This window comes from Bolinopsis microptera, unplaced genomic scaffold (assembly GCF_026151205.1).
Source record: "Bolinopsis microptera isolate Bmic1 unplaced genomic scaffold, MBARI_Bmic_1.0 sca1, whole genome shotgun sequence".
Lineage (NCBI taxonomy): Eukaryota > Metazoa > Ctenophora > Tentaculata > Lobata > Bolinopsidae > Bolinopsis > Bolinopsis microptera.
The window spans coordinates 144,963-158,815 of record NW_026971773.1 but is presented as its reverse complement, the minus strand read 5'-3'; the positions used below and the strand labels follow the sequence as shown (position 1 = coordinate 158,815).

At 38.2% G+C, this 13,853-nt stretch overlaps 1 protein-coding gene across 1 annotated transcript; it reads left to right on the top strand.

Moving 5' to 3' along the window:
- Positions 1–137: 137 nt before the first annotated feature.
- Positions 138–4,920, top strand: LOC134825641 (syntaxin-17-like). Its single transcript, XM_063837843.1, has 7 exons — positions 138–319; positions 1,010–1,138; positions 2,104–2,236; positions 2,338–2,482; positions 2,744–2,856; positions 3,740–4,060; positions 4,280–4,920. Exons 1-7 carry the CDS (start codon positions 264–266, stop codon positions 4,436–4,438), a joined length of 1,056 nt encoding a protein of 351 aa, XP_063693913.1. The 5' UTR covers positions 138–263; the 3' UTR covers positions 4,439–4,920.
- The last annotated feature ends 8,933 nt before the right edge of the window (positions 4,921–13,853 follow it).

Sequence of the window (13,853 nt, the reverse complement as noted above, 5' to 3'; positions counted from 1 at the left end):
CAGAATCTATTCTTCGTTCTTGTGAATGTGATACTCATTAACTAATAAACTAATAAACAGTTATTCAATGAGTGGAATATACCTTAAACGTTCGAGTAACCATGGTAATGGATTTGTTAAATATTTGTTTTGCTTACAGGTAGTATGATATGACCCAGCAAATACAGTGTGACAGTTAAAGTAACCTTGTAACACTGATAGCGTTACAGTAGGTGTTACACTTGGTGTTACTAGGTAACGGCTAGTTGCTAGGTTACAATGAGATGCCTCTGGACGATGGTAAAGTTTCAATAAAGAGCGTGCAACACACTCTTAACAGGTGACAGCATAACTAGTTGTAGTTGTCATGGCAACCACTATTAAGCTACACTACCTGTCATCTCACAAGTCTAACTTCTCTAATCTATGAAACCTCCAAACTAAAAGTCCACAAATTGACCTTAATAGTCAGAAGAGTTGTTACTTTAGATAATGGATGAAGTTATAATAAGCTGTAAGTACCTGAAACAAATGTCGCTCCAAATAGAAAATACGTGATTTCGAAAGCCGAACACCGATAAGACCCTCTTACAACAAATTAACGTTCAATTGGATTTGGCCCCCTCCCTCTCTGAAGTCGTTACGTCAATAGGTGGCCATGGTTATGATTGAAACGGATCTTACTTTGCATTTACATTCAGGAAATGGGGGGGGGGGGGGGGGGGGGGGGAAGGAAGCAAATAGGGTTGTGCCATGCAGTATGCTGTCAACTCTTCAGGAATCTTATCTTATCAAATAAAGGGCTCGATGGTGCTGTATGATTGACCAGTCAAAGCATCGTGAATGTAAGATACAAATAATTTTGCATCTGCTAAGGCTACAAGATGAACACTATATTTAACTATGGATCGACTTAGGAGGGACTATTCCAGTCCACTGAACCAAGAATATTAGGTAATGGCAGTTATAATAATATATAATAGTTACTGATAACTCTCCCAGTTGCTAGGTAACGGTAACTCTCGCGCAGGTTTAAAACATCACTTCCTCAACTGTGCACACAACTAGAACAACATGTTGAGATCATCAAGTCAGCTAAACAACAAGCTAACATTCGGGCTCTCAACAGAGAACAGAGAGCTGCCTCCAGAACTTTTAAGTAAGTTAACTTAAGTAACTATACTATAGTGTAACTCAAGTAACCATACTATAGTGTAACTAAAGTAACCATACTATAGTGTAACTAAAGTAACCATACTATAGTGTAACTAAAGTAACCATACTATAGTGTAGCTAAAGTAACCATACTATAGTGTAGCTAAAGTAACCATACTATAGTGTAGCTAAAGTAACCATACTATAGTGTAACTAAAGTAACCATACTATAGTGTAACTAAAGTAACCATACTATAGTGTAGCTAAAGTAACCATACTATAGTGTAACTAAAGTAACCATACTATAGTGTAGCTAAAGTAACCATACTATAGTGTAGCTAAAGTAACCATACTATAGTGTAGCTAAAGTAACCATACTATAGTGTAACTAAAGTAACCATACTATAGTGTAACTAAAGTAACCATACTATAGTGTAGCTAAAGTAACCATACTATAGTGTAGCTAAAGTAACCATACTATAGTGTAACTAAAGTAACCATAATATAGTGTAACTAAAGTAACCATACTATAGTGTAGCTAAAGTAACCATACTATAGTGTAACTAAAGTAACCATACTATAGTGTAACTAAAGTAACCATACTATAGTGTAGCTAAAGTAACCATACTATAGTGTAGCTAAAGTAACCATACTATAGTGTAACTAAAGTAACCATAATATAGTGTAACTAAAGTAACCATACTATAGTGTAGCTAAAGTTACCATAATATTTCTGCAAATTAAAACATAATTCGAATATTATTTGACTATTATTAATAGCCCCTGGTCCCACATCAGAAGGAGGGAGGTGGGAGGGAAGTGGTGTCTCCAACCCGACCCTTATAACATCATTCTAGGTGGGAGGGGAGTGGTGTCACGTGATCCTCATTACATCACTCCCCCCCCCCCCCCTACTTTACTAAGGTAACGGTAACTCTCCCAGTTGCTAGGTAACGGTAACTCTCCCAGGAACTTGAAGAACTGTCTTAAGGAGCTAGATAAGTTGGAGAACAAAGTTTTTTACTCTGATCTGGACAAGTTTAAATCAACAGCCGACCCGCTCAGACAGTCAGCTTACGACGGAATTGTCAAGTTTGTTCAGGTAATAGCTCTGTCACGTGGTGTTAGATCACGTGGTGTTACTTTATTATTTGAAGGAACTACTACCACTCTGTAACCATAGTAACACTCGAACTATTTTAGTTAGACGATGATCTGGATAAGATAGATCAGTCGGACCTAGACACACAATCTGTCTCCACTCTACACATATCACAGTTACCTAGCAATCAGTATGAAGATCACATCTCTCAAGACGTCTCCAACTTACCACACTCTTCTCAAACAGGTGAGTACTAGGCTTGAGAGCATCTTTTTTAAATCCAAGTACTACACACTGCACGTTTCTGTGACCATGGCAACAGTGGTAACCATGGTAACCATGGTAACAGTGGTAACCATGGTAACAGTGGTAACCATGGTAACAGTGGTAACCATGGTAACAGTGGTAACCATGGTAACAGTGGTAACCATGGTAACAGTGGTAACCATGGTAACAATGGTAACCATGGTAACAGTGGTAACCATGGTAACCATGGTAACCTATTAGGTGAGGAACACCCTGAGTTGATGTCTCTACAAGAAACTAAGAGTAGTGAGGATGACCTGGAACAGTTAGAGGCTACTGCACAGAGTTGGAACCAGCTGCAACATGATATCCAGGTTAGAACAATAAAACCGCTACCTGGCAACTAACCGTTACCTAGCAACCACCTGTGAACTATCCGTTACCTAGCAACTGACCGTTACCTAGCAACTGACCATCACTGAGCATTCAGAGCAACTGACTGTTACTTAGCAACCACCTGTCAACTAACCGTTACCTAGCCACCACCTATCAACTAACCGTTACCTAGCAACCACCTGTCAACTAGCCGTTACCTAGCAACTAACCGTTACCTAGCAACCACCTGTCAACTAGCCGTTACCTAGCAACTAACCGTTACCTAGCAACCACCTGTCAACTAACCGTTACCTAGCAACCACCTGGCCAGTGGCCACTAACCGTTACCTAGCAACTACTTGTCAACTAACTGTTACCTAGCAACTAACTGTAACCTAGCAACCACCTGTCAACTAACCGTTACCTAGCAACTAACCGTTACCTAGCAACCACCTGTCAACTAACCGTTACCTAGCAACTAACCGTTACCTAGCATCTAACCGTTACCTAGCAACCACCTGTCAACTAACCGTTACCTAGCAACTAACCGTTACCTAGCATCTAACCGTTACCTAGCATCTAACCGTTACCTAGCAACCACCTGTCAACTAACCGTTACCTAGCAACTAACCGTTACCTAGCATCTAACCGTTACCTAGCATCTAACCGTTACCTAGCAACCACCTGGCAACTAACCGTTACCTAGCAACCACCTGTCAACTAACCGTTACCTAGCAACCATCTGTCAACTAACCGTTACCTAGCAACTGACTGTTACCTAGCAACCACCTGTCAACTAACCGTTACCTAGCAACTGACTGTTACCTAGCAATTGACTGTTACCTAACAACGCTGAATGATAATTAAAAGTACCTTAATCAGGACGTTGCAGAGATAATGGCAAGTTTATCTAAGTTAGTAAAGACACAAGGAGAAGAGGTGGACACGCTGGAACTAAACGTGGAGATTGCTAAAGAACGGACTACTCTCGGACTGTTGGAGATTATAAAGGCTCGGAGGGCTAAGTTTGCCGGGGTTCCTGTGGCTGGGGCTGTAGTGGGTTGTGTGGTGGGTGGTCCTATTGGCATGCTGGTGGGTTTCAAGGTTGCTGGAGTAGTGACAGCTGCTCTGGGAACATTTGTCGGCTACAAGTCTGCCAAATACTTGCGGAGAAAAGTCAACGAACGGGTTGAGGAGGAGCAGGTAAAATTCTCATCACTATAGTAACCAGCGGTATTACCATAGTAACCAGCGGTATTACCATAGTAACCAGCGGTATTACCATAGTCACAAATTTTATCTCCATAGTAACCAGTTTTATCAACATACGTCATACCACGGCAAACCAGATACAGCAACTGATATAATTAGTAATAGATTTTAAATTTAATTTAGTTAATTAAATCTGATGATAATGTCCAGGTGCCGGGAATGCTGATTGCCCCGACTATAGGAGCGTATGAGAATGAGGAGGAATGTGGTTACCATGGTAACCAGGAGGAGTATCTAACTGATGATAGCGGTGAATTTCAACAGTTTGCAGAGAGTGAGATAAGGTTCTCAGAGAAATATAAGAAATAGGGAACATCCACACAAGCTACATTCTGATTTTGAAGAGGAAATTTATTGTTAATTGTTTTAATTTTGTTAAAAGTTTGTTTAAATGTATGGGAGTGTTTTCCCGTCCTCACGCCGCACATTATCATGATTCACTCTGAGTAGGCTGAGATTATCATTCAAGCACGCTCAATCAACAACAACACTAGCCGTTACCTGGCAACTACCTAACAGCACTAGCCGTTACCTGGCAACTACCTAACAACACTAGCTGTTACCTGGCAACTACCTAACAGCACTAGCCACTCAGTCACCTTCAAGCTAACAACTATAATTTTATCCCCAACAGACATTTATTTTCGTTTGATACAAATGTTTTAATTTAAAATTACGTAATTTATATTTTTAGGGATTTTAGCCGTTTTTCCAATGGCTTTGTTAATATGTGTAGTTGTTTTAATGTTTGTAATTTATGTAATTTATGTGTTATGAATTTTTGAATTTACAAATGTTTTTGTTTCACTACTACTCTTAAAGAAACCGCCTTGTAAATGTGTATTAGTCAATTGGGTGTATTATCAATTAAAAACCTTTTACATTGAAATTTAACAGAGTTGAAATTTGATTGCTACACAGAATAAATTCTACTACAAGGCAGATGTCAGGCAGCAACAACGATACTAGCTACTTGTTACTACTAATAGATGTTGAGATACTGCTTACTACTTGCCTACTAGTCACTAGTACTAATTACCAGGTATGTGATAACTACCTGCTCCTAGGTAATCCTGTTTAGTACAAGAGTTGGAGTGTGGAGATGGACCAGTGGAAGAGGATTTCATGGTTACCGTGGTTACAGTTGCTGCTGCTCCTGATTTCATGGTTACCGAGGTTACAGTTGCTGCTGCTCCTGATTTCATGGTTACCGTGGTTACAGTTGCTGCTGCTCCTGATTTCATGGTTACCGTGGTTACAGTTGCTGCTGCTCCTGATTTCATGGTTACCGTGGTTACAGTTGCTTCACATAATAATAATATTACGTAATAAGCCAAATTTTAGCCACTTAATAGTTAAGACCCTCATCTCCCCAGTTCTTTACTGATAGTTGAAATCAGATATATAGCGCTATCTATATAACACTATATAGTGCTATCTAACGCTAGATGGCGCTATCTAACGCTAATGTTTATGAAGGAGCAATGGCATACAAATAAAACGGTATTAATGTCGGTAACAGTTCCCGTTCAAAAGGGGTTGCAGCGTGTGTCAAGTTTAGTGGGACCTAACAAGTCTGTCTACATTTTCTCAAGTTATTATTTTTAAATAAGTCTTTTGTATTGGATAAAATGTGAAAATTTATCCGAGAATAATGAGTTTTCCGACAAAAGAGATGTAATTGTATCTTGTGCGAGAATAGAAACTATATTATTATATGGTAAAAGCGGATTTTAATCTAGTTGAAATTCTACCCGCACCATCAAGACAGTATAATAGAGGCCAGACTCAAATTTAAACAAAAATAACAGGCTATTTTAGATCGAAATAAGGATAGTACTCTTGCTGAGTAGCACGTTTTGCGATCAAACGTATCACTCCTTATATGGGCATCACGTGTATTATTAATGTAGCACTAGCACTAGATAGCAGTTCAAACGTATCAATATTATTAATGTAGCACTAGCGCTAGATAGCAGTTCACCACTCAACTAGTTGACTAATCCTTGTTACACTTGAGAGAAGAGGCGGACTAAGACTGCATCTAGCTCCACCAACAATATAATAATAATGTAATAACTATCATTAACCTTAAGTTAAAATATCGTTATTCGCTCCCTAGGTTTTAATAATGGCATTTCATCATGTGATGCTGTCTTGTGCTTATGAGGATGGTAATCCTTTGTGACTACAAACTATATGGGTAATAGGCAATAGTCAAACTATTTAAAGAATCTTATGAGCTGAGTATATATACTTATACTAGTGTAACCCGGCTTTCGGCCGGGATTTCACTGCCGCAGTTAAAAAGGGTAGGAGTAATTACCCGCTGAGTTGAAACCCGCATTAGGTGAGCAATTCTATTCGGAGTGCCCTCACGTATCCAATAGTATCTTTAACAATAATCTCATAATCAGTTCTTTCTCGTGGATAATTAAGTCATTATTAGGCACCACATTCCATGATCATAAGGTCCGAACACCGACTATTACACCTCATCCCTCCCGTCTTGAACCGCTTTCCATTTTTATTTAAATCGTTTTAGAAATTAACCTGTATATGTAGCTGCATCATAATTGGGTTAAAACCCAATTATGATGCAGCTACATATACAGTTATGGGAAAGAGTGAGTGAGATCCGTAACTCTTACCATTCTGCTCAAGCCATTTTAGGAAACATTTGTGGTACAAAACCATCAATTAAACCACTTACCACCGGCCGATTTAAAAAACCTTTACCATTTGGCTTCCTCATAGTTAAAGTTTAGTCGGCACTATACCGAAAAAAAACAGCCCCGTTTTCTTGATTAAGCTGCTCGGAAATTACACACACACACAGAAAACACACAGAAAACACACATTCTGAGATTATTGTTTAAGATACGCAACCCTGCCATTAACTGTTTATTTATTTAATATTTATTAAATCTATGGGGTTAGGCCGTTAGGGCTCGTTCACATATTACATAATCAATTTTTGCACAATTTTTTCACTTTATACTCGAACTTCGAGATCTTTCTAAAAAGGCTGCCGACAGTTGAAACCAGCTTGGATCGATGTATTTTTAACGCTGATTCCGAATCACCCTACTGGCGAGTTATCGGCCAACAACTGTTTCGATCAAATGACATCAAGTTAGGGTTAGGGTTTTAGCATATTTCAAATGCTATTATATTAATATTAATACTACATAATATACTTGCATTAATAATTTCTGTGCTACTAATGCGTAATGACTAATCCCTTCATTTTTTTACCGAGCAACAAATTGACTAAAACTCGGTGCAAAGGTAACACAATCTTATCTTATCTTATCTTATGAGGATTCGTTGCGACGCAACAAGGCCATCGAATGAGTCGACCACCTTTGTTATTTTACTTCGGCATTACCTGCATTACAATGTAAACCAGCACTTTCAAGGAAGAGCTTTACAAGAAGCCGAAGGATCGTTCCTAAGGCCAGCAACGGTTAAGGCACTATGCCACACTTTCTTCGCCCGAGGCTTCGCTGTGTTGATCAAGCACAGCTCCTCATTTAACCCTCACACCCGATTTCTCGAGCATTCGGCTGAGTGAACCGTGGGGCTACATAGACCACTCGGGATCCTTAGCAGTGAGCAGAGCGTCAACGACGCTCACCCCACGACTAGGCAGGCAGTAGGATTCGAACTCGCAACCTCACGATTACAAAGCCGATGATTAACCAACTGCGCTACCTGGCCGTCTGATAAGCTTTATAAGTTTATACAGGGTGTTTCAAGACTCTTGTCCAAATTTGAATTTACAATGTTTCTATTTAATGAAGGAGCAAATTAAATGAAATCAGTTTGGGAATGCTTGTTATACTTACGTTTTATTTATTTTTTTTGCAAAATTGTGTCAAAAACCATTTTTTCACAATCTTTTGAAATTTTCTTGGAAAAATTTCAAAATTTGACCTATTAAACGAGAAGAGAGTAGACATCGTCAAGCTTCTCTGTGACGGCTACTAGGAGTGCACTTTCGAAGAAATACGGAAAATCAGGCTGGAAAATTCAGCTGACTTTCTTTGTTCTTACAGCCCTGACCTGAATCCGGCTGATTTATTTTTAAGGGTTATCTTAAAATCGTGTTTAATTTTATTCTGATCAAGTCCCAAAAAAAGTAGAACAGCCGAAAAACAGCATCAGAAGGAAGGCTAAAAGGTTAAAACTTGACATGGTAAAACGTGCAATAGACAATATAGCAATATGATTGGACGGTTCCAAACCTGTTAAGTGTTATGCCGGAAGGGGGCTTGGTTCGAAAAGTTGATGAAATATTTGAGTTATTTTTGATATGTATATTGAAATATAATAACTTATCTATAATTTAAAACAGAAATCGAACTGTTTGACCTATTTGTCAGATTTTAAGGGTCATTCAAAATTTGGACACGAGTCTTTAAACACCCTGTATTAAGATCAATGTCACGAACATTCGTATAATATGATTTGAGTTTTAAGTAAAAAAGTGTTATACCCAACGGGTCAATGTCTAACTCTAAATCTCTTCGAAAGAAGCGCGTGCCTGGTAACTTTTAGTAACCATGGTGACATGCAACAGTGAAGTAGTGTAGTTGTGTAGTTGTGTAGTAGTGTAGTAGTGTAGTGGTGTAGTAGTGTAGTAGTGTAGTTGTGTAGTTGTGTAGTAGTGTAGTGGTGTAGTAGTGTAGTGGTAAAGTAAAGTAAAGTAAAGTAAAATTTATGACATCACATCATCACACATGTCTACAAACTATCATCGCACTGTGTGAAAAAATATATAATAAATATTTCCCCACCAACATTAATTAATTATCAAATACAATATTTAAAAACAATTTCATCAAAAACATTATCCTATTTTTAAAACTTCCCAGTGGAATAAAGATTTATAAAACGCTTCTTTGCCACATAAGGATGGAACCAAAGATAATTGTTATGTTTCTCTTTATTACTGACATAACTGGCTCCCTCAATTCTTACTAAAACTTCATTAGAAACATTCCAAAAAAAGCAATCATTTGTAATACTTTTAGAAATCATATCTATCTTATATCCTTCTAATTTAATTTTAAAACCTAAAACTGTCACAGAGTTCTTGACGTCCGGAGGGAGTTTGTTCCAATATGGAATAACTCGCTCCGGGAGAAAAGACTTCTGGATATTCTTGACCTTTGTCACACTTTTACTACATCTATTGGATGAAACCAGATTAAGACCTGATCTGCTTGGTCTGAACAAGTCTGAACCATAATCAGTCATAGCATTAATAACCTTAAAAGCTTCAATAAGGTCCCCACGTATTCGCCGCTCTGCCAGCGTTGTCAAATTGAGGATTTCCAGTCTACGGCTGTAAGGAAGAGTACCCACCTCATCAATCAGACGGGTAAACCGCCTCTGGACGCTCTCCAGCTCCAAAACAGTCCCCCAACTTCCATGAGCCGCAGGTGGATTCCACAATTGGACACAATACTCAAGATGAGGTCTTATTAAAGCTTTATATATAGCAATCATAACAACCTTTTCTCTAATAACTAGATTCCTTACAATCCAACAAATCATACGATTTGCCTTAGCGATACATGCTTTGATCTGTTCGTTCCAAAGCAGGGAGCTATGGGTAATAACCCCCAAATCTTTTTCCTGTGCAGATACTTCAAGTTCTATACCATTTACCTTATAATTTAAATTAGGATTGTTGTTAAAATTAATGTGCACTACTTTGCACTTGGCAGGATTAAATTGTAAAAGCCAAATACTTTCCCAAACTTCTAATTCTTCGATATCTTCAGCAACACTACCGTGGTTAGCTGCATTACCAATTAATTTAAGATCATCAGCAAATAACTTTATTTTATTTTTTACAAGGTCAGGCAAATCATTAATATACAGAATGAATAGGAGAGGGCCTAGAACTGACCCCTGAGGAACACCAGATAAAACATGTTTAACCTCGGACCATTGTCCTTCTACAGAAACCCTCATAGTCCTGTCTGTAAGAAAATCTTTAATAACATCTAAAACCTTTCCTTTGACACCAAAGCCTTCCAATTTAGACAGAAGTCTAAAGTGGGGGACTGTGTCGAATGCCTTACTAAAATCAAAGTATAGAAGATCAACCGGGGCACCTTCATCTAAAATGTCAAGAATGTCATCAAATGTCTCTAAAAGATTAGATAAACACGATTTACCCTTAACAAATCCATGCTGATGCTTCGAAATTCGATGTTCTAGAAAATTTAATACATGTGCTCTCACCAACTTTTCATACACTTTGCACAAAATACACGTTAATGAAACTGGTCTATAATTTAAGGGGTCCGATTTAATACCCTTTTTAAACAATGCTACAACAGATGCAGATTTCCACACTGCAGGTAAAGATCCTGTATCTGAACACTTTTGAAATAATTTAGTTAATGCTTCAACAAAATTGTTGTCATAAGCTAGCGATTTCAACAACTTCGGATGAACACCATCCGGACCAGAACTCTTAAAAATGTTAAGCTTTAAAAGTTGCTTTTTTATATCAGAACTGCTGACTTCCATATCATCAATATCATCAATACTCTCATTGTCAGGTCTTAAATTCTCAGTTTTAGGGAGAGGGCCAGGTGGTTCACGCACAAAAACAGAGCTAAAGGCACTTGCGAGTACCTCAGCTGACTCAGTTGAACTATCTGTGCGTGTACCATCTCCTCTATCTAAAGAAACCACACTTGATTTAATTTGACGTTTATTTCGTAAATAAGAGTAAAAAGACTTACAATTCTGCTTTAGATTAGATGTAATTTTCTTTTCATAGTTAACTTTAGCTTTAATTTCTGCTACTTCATAAGTATGTTGTTTGCTACTTGCATAACTAAAATTAACATCAGATGGATTAATATCAAACTCAGCCCATGCTTTATCTTTATTCTTTCTCATTCGTTTAAGTGCAGATGTACTCCATGGCAACTTGACAGGTCTGTTGTCGAGATAAACCGAAGCAGTCGGAACAGCTGCAGCAACAGTCTCCAGTTTACCATGTAATTCAGCCCACATATCTTGAACATCATTGGTAGAACTATAATCCCAGTCGATATTTTTCAAACTAAAATTTAATAACTCTTCAGAGGAAATCTTACCCCATATAGGTTTGATTATCTTCTCTTTTAAACATTTGCTAGTATCCGGCGAAACAACTAGTTCGACAAGTATCCCAACATGATCACTCTTACCAAGCGGGGAAACGATCTTACAACCGTTGACAAGAGCATCATTTGTATACAGGACCTGATCAAGAAGACTCTCCTGGAGAGTATCCTTCACAAGCCGTCTTCTAGTTGTCTCGTTGGTGAAATACCAAGTTAAACCACTGTCATTGAAAACATCCATGAATTTCTGTTGAGTAACTAAAAACTGGTTCTTGCTAGCAATATTACTATTTATGCTACCAGTTTCCCATAAAATATTTGGTAAATTAAAATCTCCTAAAAGGAGTGTTTCAAAATCATTCCTTTCACTACAGATGCTCTTGATACAAGATATTAACGCATTATTCTGTTCTAAATTCAATGAAGTGGATCTGTAAATACAGCAAATACTAATCAGTCCACCTGATGTGTTGATATTAACAGCTAAAGAATCCGGTGCCTTTAAAAAAGAGTTCACTAGTGAAGCATTACAACAGTTTTTAACATAAATTATAGAGCCTCCTCCACCACTTATACTGCCAGTGGAATTGTCAATTCTAAAATCTCTATCTTTTCTAAACATACTAAATCCTTCAATATAAATTTCGGCATCTAATATATCACTACTAAAATGAGTTTCTGTTACACAAATTACCTCAATAGATTTATACATTGATAAAATACATTTTAGTTCATCAATTTTATTAAATAGGCCGTTAGCATTGGTATAAAAAATATTTAACGGCTGGGCACTGCGGCCTCCGCTTTGTCCTCTGTCTTCTCTGGCTCTCTTTTCTTTGCTTCCTCCTTCATCTTCTCTGTCTCTCTTTTCTTCGCTTCCTCCTGCCTCTTCTTCCTCTCCTTTCTGGCTAAAAAACGAATATCTCTGTCTGCCTTGCAGAGGTCCAAGTTGATCCAATAAGTTGACTCTTTCCAGCCCTTACCATGGTCAGCGTAGAAATTTACTGACTCTTCATCTCGTGTCTGGATGATGAGCGGGCGACGGTGATCTGGCTTGTCAGCATCAAGCTTGCCAGAGCGATGGCAACTTATCATGTCGTCCTTCTTAATCTTTAGGGTCTCCCTGCAGAACTTGGAGTCGTCCTCCTGGCGTTGCTTAGAGGTAGTCTTTTTGCTCTCTGGAACCTTGAGCACACACAGATTGAGTTTTCGTTTGTTTCGCTCAAATGTATCAGTGTGCATCTTCATTTGCACTTCCGAAATAACAGTTTCAGAAGCTTGTTCACGACTCATGTCATCGAGAACCTTCTTCTGGGTTTGTGCTGTTACCTCAGAATAGAGACGAACAGCTTTATCAACTGTTTTCTCTGCGCTTCCTTTAATAGCTTCCTTAATCGAGTTAGTCAGGGCTGGGGTCAAATGTTGGAGTTCCTCTTTAATAATAGCCCTGACAGCCCCGTTTTCCTTAGTGTCAGCTGAGGTATGAGGCGCCACAAAACAGTATGGGCACTTCCAGTTTGTTAGATTCAGTAACATTTCGTTTTTAAGGCCAGATAAACCAACACAACTCAGGTGCCAAAATAATTGGCAAGCTTCACATTCAACTGATAGTTCTTCTGACATGTAAACATCACATTGGCAGTATTTTTCCTCTGGCACTGGGACATTATCAGAAGATGAATCCTTAGGGGGACTCGTCTTGACTCCACGTTTTTTTCGTATCGACACCCTCTCGGGTACATTGTTACTTGCCATCCCTCAAATTATTTGTTATATAGTAGTGTTGAAAGTATTAAAACTGGTGTAGTGGTGTAGTGGTGTAGTTGCGTAGTAGTGTAGTAGTGTAGTAGTGTAGTTGTGTAGTTGTGTAGTTGTGTAGTAGTGTAGTGGTTTAGTGGTGTAGTGGTGTAGTGGTGTAGTTGTGTAGTTGTGTAGTTGTGTAGTAATTTAGTTGTGTAGTAGTGTAGTAGTGTAGTAGTGTAGTAGTGTAGTTGTGTAGTAGTGTAGTGGTGTAGTAGTGTAGTAGTGTAGTAGTGTAGTAGTGTAGTAGCGTAGTAGCGTAGTAGTGTATTAGTGTAGTAGTGCAGTAGTGTCTAGATTTGCTGCTTTAACCACATCTCATTTCCTACTCACTATTTGTTGCCGCCCAATTTCCATATTAAACTTTTAACATCACTACTGCTTCTTGCATCTCTGTTAGGGCGTTACTATGTATTATTTCTTTATTACTTTATGTGTCAACGTGTATTATTTCAAATAAAATGATAAAATTTTTGTTTTCAAACCCCTCCTCTTTCTGACCACTTTGCAAATTTCCAATTAACTTTTGTAGACTTCTTCCATAATTTCACCCCGATGAGTTCACATGAAAAGCAAAGGCCCATGATAACACCAATCGCTCTATTGATAATCTGTCCAGTCACTCACTTGTGGCCCAAGCTGCAAACATTAAGATCAAAACAATTTTACCAAGAGAAAGTTTTGCTAGAAATAAGTATAAATGACATCAAATTCTTTTTAATCTAAGCTTCCTCAAATACTCGTTTGTTAGCTTTTATACCCACAGAGATGAATCGACTATTTGT